Source organism: Vigna umbellata, chromosome 3, assembly GCF_029865625.1.
Source record: "Vigna umbellata cultivar VRB3 chromosome 3, Vumbellata_1.0, whole genome shotgun sequence".
NCBI lineage: Eukaryota > Viridiplantae > Streptophyta > Magnoliopsida > Fabales > Fabaceae > Vigna > Vigna umbellata.
This window is the reverse complement of record NC_142167.1, coordinates 7,484,846-7,500,678: the sequence shown is the minus strand read 5'-3', so window position 1 is coordinate 7,500,678 and position 15,833 is coordinate 7,484,846. Positions and strand designations below refer to the sequence as shown.

At 42.0% G+C, this 15,833-nt stretch overlaps 2 protein-coding genes and 1 pseudogene across 4 annotated transcripts in view; 1 reads left to right on the top strand and 2 right to left on the bottom strand.

The window, feature by feature from the left end:
• LOC124845780 (ribonuclease E/G-like protein, chloroplastic) overlaps window positions 1-2,955 on the top strand; it is a 46,126-nt gene extending 43,171 nt beyond the window's left edge. Inside the window, exons 13-14 of the mRNA XM_088109067.1 lie at window positions 1,549-1,704; window positions 2,195-2,955. Of these exons, the coding sequence (XP_087965193.1) occupies window positions 1,549-1,704; window positions 2,195-2,374 (336 nt within the window). The 3' untranslated portion in view covers window positions 2,375-2,955. The remainder of the gene's footprint in view (window positions 1-1,548; window positions 1,705-2,194) is intronic.
• A 1,256-nt stretch (window positions 2,956-4,211) lies between these two features.
• On the bottom strand, window positions 4,212-9,895 carry LOC124849133 (uncharacterized; annotated as a pseudogene). Its single transcript, XR_015784887.1, has 4 exons — window positions 9,749-9,895; window positions 8,845-9,504; window position 8,599; window positions 4,212-5,496 (listed from the first exon to the last, which is right to left on the bottom strand). The product of XR_015784887.1 is annotated as an uncharacterized LOC124849133 (transcript).
• On the bottom strand, window positions 5,628-8,778 carry LOC124846841 (uncharacterized). Of its 2 annotated transcripts, XM_088109012.1 has the most exons (4): window positions 8,377-8,778; window positions 6,666-8,110; window positions 6,181-6,583; window positions 5,628-6,102 (listed from the first exon to the last, which is right to left on the bottom strand). In XM_088109012.1, exons 2-4 carry the CDS (start codon window positions 6,911-6,913, stop codon window positions 5,731-5,733), a joined length of 1,023 nt encoding a protein of 340 aa, XP_087965138.1. In that variant the 5' UTR covers window positions 6,914-8,110; window positions 8,377-8,778; the 3' UTR covers window positions 5,628-5,730. The 2 variants fall into 2 exon arrangements, with proteins under 2 accessions (XP_087965138.1, XP_047180162.2); XM_047324206.2 differs by having other exon boundaries at window positions 6,666-8,778.
• Window positions 9,896-15,833: the final 5,938 nt, after the last annotated feature.

Here is a 15,833-nt window from a genome sequence, read left to right as displayed (position 1 = left end):
TAATGGCATGCCCTTTTCGCTTTTAGATAATAAAATACCCCATTCTATTTTATTTTCCTATGAACCTCTTCATCCTTCTAAAAGTTTTGGAGTTTACATGTTTTGTTCATAATTTTAGTCCTGGTCTTGATAAGTTATATCCTTGATTACACAAATGTGTTCTTTTAGGATTTATTATATCACAAAAAGGATACATGTGGTTTTTTCTTTCTCTTAACCGCTATTTGTTTTTTGCAGATGTCACTTTCAATGAGTCTTCTTTTTATTTTAAAGGTCATTCTTCTTTTGATATGTCTCCATTTAATAGTCAATATTCCTAGTACAGTCAATATTCCTTTTATTTTTGGTCTCCAGTAGTGCCTTGTCCACCACCACCACCATCAATTCTTCTCCACCACCACCTTAGGTTTATAGTCACAGACATTGTTCTCAACAACCACTAAGTGACTCAATTCAAGGGCCAACTACTTTGTCTCCTCTGGCTTTGACAACTGAGTCCAATCTTCCAATTGCCCTCCAAAAAGATATCTGTTCTACCTGCAATCGCTCTCCACATTATATTGCTTTGAGTTATCATAGATTATGTTCACCTTTTTATACTTGTCTTTCATCTATTTATTCTGTAGCCATTCCAAAATTTATCAGTGATGCCTTAGCCCATCTTGGTTAGTGCCATGCCATGCTAGATTAACTAAGTGTTTCTTAGAATAGTGCAACTGGGGAGCTTGTCCTATTATTGTTCAGGACATCTGTTGTTGGTTGCAAGTAGGTTTTTGCTATCAAAGTTGGTCTTGATGGTATTATTAATCGCCTCAAAGTCCGTCTTATAGTCAAAGGTTACACAAATTTTTGAGTTGGATTATGGTGATACATTTTCTCCAATGGCAAAGAAAGCTTGTGTTTGTTTATTTATATAGTCATGACTGTTCTTCGATAATGACTTCTTTATCAATTGGATGTCAAAAATGTGTTACCCAATGGAGCTTTGCAAGAAGAGATTTATATGTAACAACTTCTAGGATTTGTTGCTCATGGAGGATGTCATTCAAATGACACTTATTTGTGACAATCAGGCAGGTTGTTCTTCATATTTGTTCTAATCTAGTCTTTCATGAGAGAACCAAACATATTAAGATTGATTGTCATTTTATTCAAGAGAAGATTATATCTGGAGACATCAAGATTGAATTTGTTAACTTAAGTTATTAGTTAGATGATATTTTCACTAAATCTTTACAGGGATTGAGAATTAATTATATTTATAACAAGTTTGATAGATACGATTTGTATGTACCAACTTTGAGAGAGAGTGTTAGATATATTAGATTATAAGATAACTTAAATAGATATTTTATCTTTACCTTTTATTTTTTGTTACTTTGTTATTATTCTTTAATTATATTTTGGGTTTAGTCTATATTAGTCCCTATGTTTATTTTTCTACACAGGAGAGAGTAATTTCATACATAGTTTTGCCAATATATTCAATAATACTTATTGGACCGACTAGTGAGTGTGATTTCTTATTTGTTATCATGCACATCCCAGGCAACGATGGACCATAAGCCAGACCCTGAAAAACCCAAGTCGTGGCCAAAATTTATTCTGAGGGTTGATCATCGTATGTGTGAGTACTTGACTTCAGGGAAAAAGACAAGACTTGCGACATTGAGCAGTTATCTCAAAGTCTGGATTCTCCTGAAGGTATAACTGATCAATAAATAAAATTTAATGATTGTTGCTATGCTTGTACACGTTTACCAAGCTTTATATTTATTGATTCAAGTTACTTTTAGAATAAAATACCTTCCATTGCTTAAGGGAAGTATTGGAAATGTTGGTTTTACATTGCGAAGTGTGGGATAAATTATCATTGCCATGGTTATTCATTTTAATCCTAATATTTTGAATCCTCTATTTTAGGGATGCTTCCTAGATTTTATCTTTTTTTCACTGCATACCACACCCGCCTAGTAAATGGCACCTAGTGCCATTGAGCTTGTTAGAAGCTAGGTTGGAATTTATTTAATGGCCTAATTTTTTGTCTTACCTAGATTTTAGTGTCAGCCTATATTAAATTTGATTTTGGATTCATAAAGTATGCTACGAAATAATTGTTTTTCAATTAATTTTCAAACGCTTCCAATTAAGTCCTGCATCGCTTAGCAGTGATTAGCTGTTTGTAATTCTTCAGGTTGCTAGAGGGTTGACTAGAGGATCGTTTGAGGTCAAACCATTTACGGATGACAAGGTGGAAAAAAACCAGCATCAAGTTGCCATTTCAATGTTAAGATCCTCGGAGGCCAGAACCAAAAAGCCTGGCCAGAATGTAACTCTTGTTCAAGTGAAAAAATCAAAGGCTAGGGGAAAATGAACAGTTCTTCCTTGAAATGTTATATGATATTGTTCCACATGAATTTTGTTTTTGCCATACTCAGGGAGTAAAATTTTGGTCAAAGCTTGGGAGGGCAAAAATAATGAGTTCACTTTTGGGAGTAAGTTAAAATGGCTCTAATAGGTACAGCTTTTAGGAAAGTAAATGCCACCCCCAAACTTATCTCAACGAGCAATTTTGTTCATAATTTTTTCAAGTGATTACAGGTAGCAGCACTCTTCACATCATTTGACATACCAATCAACTCTGCCATGGAAGGATAAGAAAGAGAAACCCGGGCACTCCAGCAATCATTTAGCATGATCTACAGAAATAAAATTCACAATGATTGAAAATTTTACTTCCTGTCCAAGTGAGAGAAAACAGTTCAAGAGTAGTGCTAGTGTCCTCATAAAAAACAATAGCATGAGTATAGTTAAGAATGTTGCAGTGCTACCCCCATGAATTTTATTTTTGTACATCTTTTTTTGATATTATTCTTATAATTTCTCAATATTTTATGTTTACTCACATTTGGGTGAAAATGAGTTAAATTGAGGTAGATTGTGATGTTCAAGGCAGAGCTTGACTTGTTTTTTAAAATTAAATGCTCAAGAACATATCTTGGAATAGACTAATGAGTTTATATTTATATGCAAGTCAGGTCCAAAAGCCTTTAAAAATGGACTATAATTAGTATATAACTTTATAATAGTTAAATTTCAATATTATACTATTACTGCTGTTACTTATAATTGTTACTATTTCCAGAATCTAGCCTTAGTCCTTTAACTAATTGTTACTTTTTTGAAAAACATTTGTTTGATGTGAGTTAAGTATACAGTTTTGTCTATTTTCATCCCTATGGACACTCCACTCCTCCTTATAATTAGCACTCTAATTGCATTATTCAAACAGTATAACAAATTATGATACCTGAACCACATTAAAGCATTATAATTAATGCTGATGGAATTTATGTCATTCCAAAATGTGCTTAGTTTATTTTATTTTAATAAAAGAATAATTTATCTCATCAATTTCAGAAGGAAATTCTATGAAAAGAAGTACTATTCCTATAAATAATCAATTATTAAAAATGGATTAGATTGGAAGGAGACAAGAAAAAAAATTGTTTTCATATGCAATGCTTTTAAAATCAGAAAGGTGATTGAACTTTAAAAATCATCAGTTTATGATTCATCAAGCTGATAATTACCATCTCATTCCAGAATGAATTTTTCAGGCGTAAAATATATTTCGGAAAATCACGAGATGTGGCTAAAAATTTACCAGGTAGAGAAAGATAATAGTTCATTAGTCGATTTAGTTGAACAGACCAGTCCAAATATAAAAGCTATGAATAAAAGAATCTGTAACGCCATAACAAAATTTAAGGAAAATTAATGAATTTGTAACATCACAATCCCAAGTGTCATTCCAGTTGCCGAAACTGATAAAAAGAAAATGTGTTCTTTTTATGGCAATGAAAAACACTTCAATCTTTGGAAATATCTTCCCTGTCTTATTCTTTGGGGAAATACTTTTCTCCTCTCTTTACAAGAATGTCATCATGTCTTAAAACAGAAACAAAATCAAGCACCAAATGACATGGCCACCTCCCCTAACAACTGACAATTGAAAAATCTATTATTATATCTTCGAATTTTCCACTAAAGTAGTAAAGTGGGTGAAAATGCAACAGAGAAAAATGGTGTAAGTAATGGTAATGTAAATGATTTTTACTAATAATGCATAGAAATTACGCTCAATGCAAAAAGGAAAAACAGATCAACTTTGTGCTACAGTCATCCACATGGCTAATGGATATAAGGGGTTTAAGAACGAAACAAATTTAAATTAAGAACTTCAAAACTTCAAAGTAGTCACTACTCTTACAATACAAAAACTATAACCATTTTACTCCTCACTGCTAAGGCTAAAGGATACAAATTCTCAAATGCAACACATATAACAGCTAAAAGTACATTTGAGTATATTTCAATATATCAGCCATTGGAATTTCAATTCTCACATTAGTTTGCTGCAACATTACAGGTATTAATGCCATCCTTGCAATCACTGGTCAAATCATTGAAAGTTTCAAGCTGCTTTTTACCTCTCAAGAATACTTCTGTATCAACGGACACTCTCATGTAACCATCGAATTCAACTCCAACTCCGTTATTGAGTTTTGTTGTCTCAGAGTACCACTCACTGGTTTCATCCCAAAGTTCTTTATACTCGTCAAGAAAATGAGTGGTATACTTGTCTTTAAGAGGGTCGAAGAAAGATGTATCAGGTTCATTTGTTGCTATGTAGAGCTTCCTTCCTTCCTCAATCTTGTCACCCAAGGTTGAAAGAAGTGCATCAGGAGAAGTATGTGCATCAAGATTAGGCCACAGTTCCTTGTTCCTTGCCTTTTCCCCTCTCACAACATGAACAGAATCGTAGTCCCAATTCATCTTTGAAGCTATTGCAGACACTATATCCATCAACCTCCTTGATTTCCATAACAAATGCCACAGCCTTTGAACTACGGATTCTGTCTCTCCTTCACACACTCTATACCACTAGTTATCTGGCTCCACAGATCCAAACTTCCTCATGATCAAGGTATCCTTCACATCCCTAAGCTTCATGGGTGTAACCCTAAAATCTTCCACAAGATGAAGACTCATCCCATCTTTATGTTGCCACTTGTTCCGGTCTTCCCAAAACTGCTTCTTGTCCAACACAGATGCCGCCTCCTTTAAATGCTCAAAATCAAAGTAGAACCTGAAATCTTTGCCCTCCTCATCCAGCCTTGATGATGTGTAAATCGAAGACAGACATATGCTCAAATCCATTATCAACGTTCGGTTCAGGTACTGAGCTTCCCCAAGAGCACACAAGAAACTCCACAAGTAATGATTCATGCTCTTACACCTGTCTCCACCACCTTCATAAATCAAATATTTACCATGACTAAATGAACTTTCAGATTCTACCACAGGGAGACTGTCATTAACAAACTCTCCAACAACTGGTAATGCGCTGGCCAGCTCCAGATTCGCTGGCGTCTTCTCCAGCCCTCCTTTCAGATGCTTCTTCCTCTTCCTGGCATTTACACCCGTATGGTACTCCCCAACAAGGTTGTCAAACTCGAGAGTTTACGTAAACTCGTGAGAATCCTGTAAACTCGACTCGTAAACTCGACTCGTAAACTCGTAAGAGTTTACTTTGTATGAAAAAAATATAAATAACATTCTAATTCAAATAAGATAACAAAATTATATAGAAATATTGTTCATAACATAAAGATATAATGTAAGATATAATGTAAAATATAAATTGAAATGTCAAAGTCTCTATGCCTAATCCTCTAATCCTCTAATAATGGCATCATCATCTCCATCATCATCTAACTCTTCCTCTAATGAATGTTGTGCTTGTGCATCCTCATTGTTCTCAAATGTTATGTTATCAAGATCAAGAGCATCTAAAACAGGATCTGTTGTTGCTCCATCTAAGTGAACATTTTCACTATCATTTTCACCTTCAACTTGATCAATCTCAACAACATCATCTGTCTCTTCAGCTATCCATTCATCATCTGATTCTATGTCATCAAATGGAAGAGCTATAGTTTTTCGAATCTGTCTACTTTTCAGCTTGGAGTTATACATCACATAAACTAAATCATTCATCTTTTTTTGATGTAAACGATTCCTTCTCTTTGTATGAACCTAAAATGAAAGATAATATTTTTAGTGAAGATATAAACATAATAAAGGAATTTATAAATTAAAAATAATTTAAATTACCATTTCAAATGAACTCCAATTACGCTCACATCCAGAAGAACTACAAGTCAAGCTTAGAATTCGAATAGCAAATCTCTTCAACTCTGGAGTTCCATCACCAAACATGTCCCACCATTCCCCAGGATTTAACTCTTTCCTACACTCTTTTGCATCTTCCATTCCAAACAGGCCTCTAGCATTATGAAATTCAACAATTTGTAAATTAATTTTTCTTCTTTCTGCCATATCTGGTATCAATCTTCTCATGCAAAAATACAATCCTTCTTTCACCTCTCCACCATCATCAGATCTAAAGTTAGGTTCATAGTGGAAATGAGGGTTTAGAAAATAGGCAGCTGCATGCAAAGGCCTATGAAGTTGATTATCCCATCGAGCATCAATTATTCTCCAAACCTCTTCATAACTACATCAATCATGCTATATCAGAAATAATCTAACACATAAGTAATTAAACATTGAATGAGTGTAAAAGTTTGAAAATTTACCTCTTTTTGATATTGTTAAAGTTAGACCTAATCTTCTCTTTTGCACAGTCCATCTCTTCATAAATGAAACCCATTGCAGGTTTTACATCTGAGTCCACTAATCTTAAGACAACCATGAGAGGGGCAGCAGCTTTCAAGCATATGGAGACATTCTTCCAAAATCGGCTATCTAATACTACATGTGCTACTTTTCTCCCCTCTTGTGAAGTTCCAAACTTGCTTGTCTTCCATTCCTCAGAGCTGAACATGGTCAACAACGATGCCTTCAATTCATGAAGACAAGCAAGAGAGTCACACCCGGTCTTATAAGGTCTCTACCTTTAGTAAACTTTTTCAATAAGGAAATCAACATTGATCTCCCATAAATGTAAGTTGTAATTTTTCTTCCCTTCTTAATGGTCAATTCATGGACCTTCAAATTTTTTTCAAAATCTTCGAATATCAAATCAATGCAATGTGCTGCACATGGAGTCCAATACAATTTTTCCCTCTTTTGCATCAACAACTCTCCGGCTGCCTTGAAATTTGCAGCATTATCAGTGACAACTTGAACAACATTTTCTTCTCCAACAAACTCGACAACATCATCCAACATTTTGAAAACTTTATCAGCTATTTTTGAAATGTCTGAAGTGTCAAGTGAATAAAGAAAAACCGTCCCTCTAGGACTATTCACCAAGAAGTTGCAAATAGAACGTCTTTTTCTATCCGTCCAACCATCAGACATAATTGTACATCCAGTTTTCTTCCACTCCTCCTTATATTCCTCAAGATTTGCATTTGTTTTCTTCACAGCTTGTTTCAAGAGCTTCTCTCTAATATCATGATAAGATGGTGGTTTGTATCCAACTCCATACTTACCAATCATTTCACACATCTTTGCAAATGCTGGATTTCTAATTACATTGAAAGGAATGGCACTGGTGTAAAAGAATTCAGCAACTTGAGCATCAACTTCTTCTTTGTATCCTTTTTTCATCATTTGATTTATAGTTGCTTGAACTCCCCCCTTACTAGTAGTAGCAACTTTTTCTTTTCCTTTAAAACCGAATACCTTGTGTCCTCCTTCAAAATTTTCACTTTCTTCCTCGTCTTCACCGATATTTATCTTTCTTTTCTTTAATGAAGCATTCTTAGCTTCTGCAACTACTTTTATCATCAAAATTTTTATTTCATCCGGAACAGAAGCACAAGGCTCAGAATCTTCTCTAGTTCCAGCAAGATGATGCTTAAATCTAAATATGCCTCCACTTACAATCTTTGAGCAATAGTTGCATTTCACTTTTCTTCCATTACCATTAACATCAAATTCATGTTTCCATCCAATATCAGATCGGTTTCCTGGAGCATTTTTACTTCTACTTCTACTAACTGATGAAGATACACTTGGATTAACTTCTCCTGAATTTGATGCGTTTCCCGACATAGTGAGGTAAGCTTTTTCACTACAAATATAAAAAATAAAATGTCCAAAAATTTAAAAATGGAATAAAAACTTGCGTAGTGGTGCAGTGCAGTGCCCGTAATATATTTCTCCCCTCTAATGATGTTGTAAAGTGAGTGGTGCAGTGCAGTGCCCGTAATATATTTCGTTTCTGTAGTAAAAGAATAAAAAATTCATTTCCTAATAAAATCATACAGGGTCACAGCACGGGTTATAATTTTAGAATAACAACTTCACCCACCACCAGCGGCTGGAAGAAGGGCATACCAGAAGTTGCGACGCGAGGAAGGCGACGGCGGCCACTGTGACAGTGACCGCAAACCAGGCGAACGACGACGGGGACGAAACGCGACCACGCACGGCGACTGAATGAGCGACGACGACCACGATCAGCAACCGGACCAAGCGCGATCACGAGCGGAGCTTGACCACGAGCGACGAAGATCAGTGGTGGAGTGAAAACCAGGCGAACGACGACGGGGACGAAACGCTAAACAGTGGTGGAGTGAAAATCAGGTTTTAAACCCTAAACAAAACGACCCTTCTTTTCTTCGTTTCTGGCTTTTTTCGAACTCGCTAAATCGCTGTGCAATCGCGATTCCGAACGATTCCACCGAGTCCATGTCCGATTCTACCGAGTTCAGTCCAAAAACGAGTTTGGTACCGAGTTAACTCGGCAACCATGACTGGAAACGTAAACTCGGACGAGTTAACTCGCGAGTTTGATAACCATGCTCCCCAATGCTAACAATACTAAGTGTACAATTCTCAAACCTATCAATCACAAACCTCCTATAATCCTTATAAAATGCAGCAGCTTTCCCTTCCTTAGGCCTAAATCGCCAAGCCATATCGCAAGTGCTGTCATTGGAACCGGAAACTGGCTTTCCAAATCGGTAAAAATGGATATCCTGAAACTTGTCAATGGTTGCCCTCATCATCAAATGAAACACCTCAGGGTCCTTACAATCAATAGGGCCACTCACATCACACTGAGAAGCTGACGCAGCATCGCCACCATCAACAGTATCGGCACTAACCAAGTTATCAACATCAGTTGAGTTGATAATGGAGCCAAAAACTGTTTCATTAGCGGCCATGAAATCCTCCCCTGTTCTAACAACAGAGTTATCAGACTTAAAAGTGGCATTGGATTTGGAAGTGAGGAATGTGGTGATCTTGGTTGAAGGGTGAAACAGGGGATCCTCAGGTTCATAAGTGGCAGCCATAATCGTGAAAACCAAAACCCCAATAACAAAAAATGAGAAGCAAACGTTCCCAATCATGGCCATGGCATTCTGACCTAAATTCTCAGGCGGGAAAGTCCCGGTTCTAGAAAATGCAGACCGACCCAGCATTCTTATTGTGTATCAAATCACCCCCGAGATATGTATCCTACAAGAACATCAAAAAACAATGATACCCAGTAAAGTAATAGGGATTATGACAGCGAAAAGGGTTTAAAGTTGTCATTTTTATTAGAGAGAAGAAAATATGAAATGAACAATAAAGTAATTTGAAGATCTGAAAATGAATGAAGCAGAAGAAACTAAATCTCATGAGAGTGAACATGTTCAGATACAGATACCCATTTATCGAAATTGCAAGATCTGAATTCAGAATTCAATTGATAACTAACCTTTTATCTTGAAAAAAGATAGATCAAGCAAAAGGGCAACACTGACACCCTCCTCTCTCACTCACTCACCGAATCTTTCGGTGCTGTTCACATATGAAACTTGTCAACACAAAATCGAATTATGATTATTCAAATATTAAAAGATAAAAAAAATTATGATATGATAGTACAAAATATGAGCGGAATGTGCACCTACTTGACGAAAAGATGAAATAGTTAATTAATACACAAATTTAAAATTAGTGTTCCGGCCGGATCCGGGCGGACCCTGCAAAAACACACGAGCTTGCTGTTGAAGGCGGACGACGAATACTGAGGCCGAACGGATGAATGGTCTCGAACGCCGGGCGGACGACGATCACGAACGTCGGAAACGGGCGGACACTTTCCGCTGGATCCCACGAACCGAAGCAAGCTTCACTGGCGGGCGACATCAATATGGACGATTACTTTGTGCTCCAAAGCGGGCGGACGTCCTCCAATCCGGACGCTCGCTCTCTGCACCAAGCTGGACGGGCGTCCTCCACTCCTGGCGGATGATCCTTGCTTTCAGCTCCAAGCTGGGCGGGCGTCCTTCCTCTCCTCGGCATTGCTCCAACCTCCCAGTTGGGGAGGGGCCGGGTACCTGCTAAAGGCACTCCGACGCTCAAGTCAGTAATATGACAGAGCGATTGTGATGCGTGTATGCATCGTTATCCAGTTAAGTTCAGAGTTCATACCTGAGACCTTTATTTATAGCGAATTGTAATGGGCTTTTACCTTTTGGGGGCCTGGGGACGGCCCAATAATACCTTAATCTTCGTTAAGGACTTTAATGTGTCATTAGCATTTAACCGTGTAATCAGCAACGTGCGTCGGTTGGGAATGATGGTCGGTCAGGGATGTTACCTTAGGTGGGCGTCCTGCTCACGGGCGGACGTCCAATCCTTGGGCGGACGTCCAGCTCTTGGGCGGTCGTCCACTCCTTGGGCGGTCGTCCACTCCTTGGGCGGACATCCGGCTCTTTGGGCGGTCGTCCACTCCTTGGGCGGACATCCAGCTCTTGGGCGGTCGTCCACTCCTTGGGCGGACATCCAGCTCTTGGGCGGTCGTCCACTCTTGGGCGGACGTCCACTCTTTGGGCGGACGTCCAGCTCTTGGGCGGTCGTCCACTCCTTGGGTGGACGCCCAGCTCGTGAACGCATATTAGATTATTGGGCGGACTGGCGGATGACGGACGTCCTTGGACGGACGTCCGGTTCCTAAGGACGCTCGGTCCAGACAGTTTGGCGGACGTCCGGTTTATTGGGCGGACAGGCCAACTAAGGCGGACGTCCACTTCATGGGCGGTCGTCCGCTCTTTGGGCGGACGCCCAGCTCTTGGGCGGACGTTCTACTTTGGGTAGACGTCCTCTATCGGTACATATGGCGCCGTCTATGTGGGCGTCCTTCCGTACGGCATCCGGCACCTCTGGTACATAAGCCCCCCAAGTCCTAGTGCACGTAGTGTGCGTAGGATTATGAATAAGCATCTAAGATAAGAAAAGATTTGACGTCATGGTTATACATATTTCCCAGACGTTTCGTCCCTCGGCATTTTCCTGAAGAACATTTTTTGTGAGTATAGAGAGTGCGGTGCTATCTTGTGGTGATAAAATTCCATGTGAGTTCTTCAAATTTTCTCTTACAAACAGGGGTTCTACCCGGTTGGCGGATGTGCATTTGGCCATTTAGGTGACGCTCTGCACTCCCTGGTACATACGCTCTGCCTTGGTTGGCTGGATGCTCGCCTCATTGGACGGGCGTTCTATCTTGGGCGGACGTCCAAATGGCTGGACGCTCGTCATGAATTCCATCTTTGGGCGGACGGCCCCTCTTTGGGATGACGTTCCGTCTTGGTTGGCTGGACGCTCGCCATCTTGGGCGGACGTCCTTGGACGCTCGCCACATTGGACGGGCGTTCCATCTTGGGCGGACGTCCTTGGACGCTCGCCACATTGGACGGGCGTTCCATATTGGGCGGACGTCCAAATGGCTGGAGGCTCGCCATCTTGGGCGGACGCTCGTCATTTTGGACGGGCATGCCATCTTGGGCGGACGTCCTTGGACGCTCGCCACATTGGACGGGCGTTCCATCTTGGGCGGACGTCCAAATGGCTGGAGGCTCGCCATCTTGGGCGGACGCTCGTCATTTTGGACGAGCATGCCATCTTGGGCGGACGTCCTTGGACGCTCGCCACATTGGACGGGCGTTCCATCTTGGTCGGTCGTCCACATGGCTGGATGCTCGTCCTATGCCGGGAGGTCCTGTTATTACATAAGCCCCCCAAGCCCGAGCATAATTTTATTGTGCGAAGGGATTTTCTAGGTGGCCTCCGAATTGCGGGGTCCTCGTGGAGGTCGACTTGGCGTACCCTGGAGGACAAATGGGCGGACGGTTGACTGCTGAATACCAGATTTGGCTAAGTTATGGACGGCCGGCTCTTGTTGAATGCCAGATTTGGCTAAGTTATGGACGGCCGGCCAATTCTGAATGCCAGATTTGGCTAAGTTATGGACGGCCGGCTCTTGTTGAAAGCCAGATTTGGCTAAGTTGTGGATGGCCGGCCAATTCTGAATGCCAGATTTGGCTAAGTTATGGACGGCCGGCTCTTGTTGAATGCCAGATTTGGCTAAGTTATGGACGGCCGGCCAATTCTGAATGCCAGATTTGGCTAAGTTGTGGATGGCCGGTCAATTCTGAATGCCAGATTTGGCTAAGTTATGGACGGCCGGCTCTTGTTGAATGCCAGATTTGGCTAAGTTATGGACGGCCGGCTCTTGTTGAATGCCAGATGTGGCTAAGTTATGGACGGCCGGCTCTTGTTGAATGCCAGATTTGGCTAAGTTATGGACGGCCGGCTCTTGTTGAATGCCAGATTTGGCTAAGTTGTGGATGGCCGGTCATTTGTTCCGTCGCCCAACCAAGCTGAGAGTTGTTCTCGTTGGAACACTCTTTCACCAGCTTGGAGTTTGGTAGGGCGGACGGTCCTTTGCTCCGTCGCCCAACCAAGCTGAGAGTTGTTCTCGTTGGAACACTCTTTTTCACCAGCTTGGAGTTTGGTAGGGCGGACGGTCCTTCGCTTTCTTGCCCGGCCAAGCTGAGAGTTGTTCTCGTTGGAACACTCTTTTTCACCAGCTTGGTCTTACTGGGATGGACGGTCCTCCGCTTTCTCGCCATTGTTGACGGTTACCTGCACTATGAAGGGAACATAGCGAATTTCAAGTTTAAAGAAAGATGTGTCCGTACCTTGTAAGGCCGAAAATATGCTATGGCCAAGTGGCCGAGTAAAGGTTGAGGGTGAACGGCTGAGCCTGCTGAGGCCGAACGTCCTTAAATATGTGGAGGCCGAACGGCCGAAATCACGACGAGGCCGAGCGGCCGAAGATAGGTTGAGGCCGAACGGCCGAGACAATGCTGAGACCGAGCGTCCTTAAATACGGAGTCCGAACGGTCAACAATCCGCTGAGGCCGAGCGGGCCGATAATATGTTGAGGCCGAGAGTTAAGGCCTTAAGGACGAGTGCCTGATGAGGCGTGATGGACGAGCGCTTCGGCCAAGTGGATGGGCGCTTTTTGAAGCTGGACGGACGAGCGCTTGAGTCCCGATTTGGACGAACGCTCTTTGAATCCGGGCGGACGAGCGCTTAGGTCCGGCTTGGACGAACGCTTCAGTCCGGCTTGGTTGGTCACCTGCAGTGTAAGGGAAACATGATCGTATTTCTAGCCTAAAGGGTGTGTTCGTACCTTGTAAGGTCGAAAATATGCTATGGCCAAAAGGCCGAGAAAAGGTTGAGGCCGACTGGCCGAGACTGTACTGAGGCCGAACGCTCTTAATCAGGTGGAGGCCGAATGGCGAAATGGGCCGAGTCCTCAAAAATGACGAGGCCGAACGAGCGAGACTGCAAAGGCCGAACGTCCTTATGGACGAGGCCGAACGTCCTTATGGACGAGGCCGAACGTCCGGGACTATGCTGAGGCCGAACGTTCTCAAATATGTGGAGGCCGAATGGCCGAGGACATATGTCGTGCGGCTATGAAGTACTGGTGATGGGGTGGTCCGTGCTCATTTCTCGTGGTCACCTTTGGGTAACCGAAGTTACACGGCCCCACGGTGGGCGCCAAATGTTCCGGCCGGATCCGGGCGGACCCTGCAAAAACACACGAGCTTGCTGTTGAAGGCGGACGACGAATACTGAGGCCGAACGGATGAATGGTCTCGAACGCCGGGCGGACGACGATCACGAACGTCGGAAACGGGCGGACACTTTCCGCTGGATCCCACGAACCGAAGCAAGCTTCACTGGCGGGCGACATCAATATGGACGATTACTTTGTGCTCCAAAGCGGGCGGACGTCCTCCAATCCGGACGCTCGCTCTCTGCACCAAGCTGGACGGGCGTCCTCCACTCCTGGCGGATGATCCTTGCTTTCAGCTCCAAGCTGGGCGGGCGTCCTTCCTCTCCTCGGCATTGCTCCAACCTCCCAGTTGGGGAGGGGCCGGGTACCTGCTAAAGGCACTCCGACGCTCAAGTCAGTAATATGACAGAGCGATTGTGATGCGTGTATGCATCGTTATCCAGTTAAGTTCAGAGTTCATACCTGAGACCTTTATTTATAGCGAATTGTAATGGGCTTTTACCTTTTGGGGGCCTGGGGACGGCCCAATAATACCTTAATCTTCGTTAAGGACTTTAATGTGTCATTAGCATTTAACCGTGTAATCAGCAACGTGCGTCGGTTGGGAATGATGGTCGGTCAGGGATGTTACCTTAGGTGGGCGTCCTGCTCACGGGCGGACGTCCAATCCTTGGGCGGACGTCCAGCTCTTGGGCGGTCGTCCACTCCTTGGGCGGTCGTCCACTCCTTGGGCGGACATCCGGCTCTTTGGGCGGTCGTCCACTCCTTGGGCGGACATCCAGCTCTTGGGCGGTCGTCCACTCCTTGGGCGGACATCCAGCTCTTGGGCGGTCGTCCACTCTTGGGCGGACGTCCACTCTTTGGGCGGACGTCCAGCTCTTGGGCGGTCGTCCACTCCTTGGGTGGACGCCCAGCTCGTGAACGCATATTAGATTATTGGGCGGACTGGCGGATGACGGACGTCCTTGGACGGACGTCCGGTTCCTAAGGACGCTCGGTCCAGACAGTTTGGCGGACGTCCGGTTTATTGGGCGGACAGGCCAACTAAGGCGGACGTCCACTTCATGGGCGGTCGTCCGCTCTTTGGGCGGACGCCCAGCTCTTGGGCGGACGTTCTACTTTGGGTAGACGTCCTCTATCGGTACATATGGCGCCGTCTATGTGGGCGTCCTTCCGTACGGCATCCGGCACCTCTGGTACAATTAGTAATTTACTTTTTCAAATAAAGTAAATTTTAGGAAGATAATTATTTGTTCGATACTTTCACAATTAATTATAATGGTTTTATTAATTATGATAATGGGTTTTTGGTGACAGAAGAAGATGGTAAGAGCAAAACTTGGTCACCGACAATGGCAAAAGGGTAATTGTGACACGCCACTCTACGCTGTCACGTAATTCCATACCTTTTCTTTTTGGACACTTCAATTTCTGATATAGTTTCCGGTAATATAAAAGAAAAACAATCTTACATATTAAAATTAGTAAGTAATATTTAACTGTATTAATTTTACTTTTTGCAAAACAATTTAATCATTTTATTTAAGATAATATTTTATGAAACTATTTTTTATTTGATGTTAAAATAAAGAATTGAAAATAAAACTTATTGGATTTAATTTATTTTCCGTTCATATATGTGCATTTATCTTCATATATTTATATTCTATTTTTATATTTATATTCCGTTTATATATTGTTTCAAACAATTATATATATGTAAAATTGTACTCTCTTCTTATGGAATAAGAAATACAATTCCTATCCTTTCTTTTCTCATAACATGGTATCAGAGCCATGGTTAAAGCCTATCCTAGCGAGTTCTAAGTGGGCATTTCTGTTCTTCTCTTCCACCCGCTATGGGGCCATTATCGGACCACCCAATTTCTACTATCACGCACGAGATGTCTATACCTCGGGCGTGAAG

Coding starts and splice junctions, on each gene's coding strand:
- LOC124846841 (XM_047324206.2), bottom strand. CDS start 6,913: ATGTTCAGCTCTGAGGAATGGAAGACAAGCAAGTTTGGAACTTCACAA. Junction 6,584..6,665: donor TTTAACAATATCAAAAAGAG/GTAAATTTTCAA, acceptor TGATTGATGTAG/TTATGAAGAGGTTTGGAGAA. Junction 6,103..6,180: donor ATTGGAGTTCATTTGAAATG/GTAATTTAAATT, acceptor CTTTCATTTTAG/GTTCATACAAAGAGAAGGAA.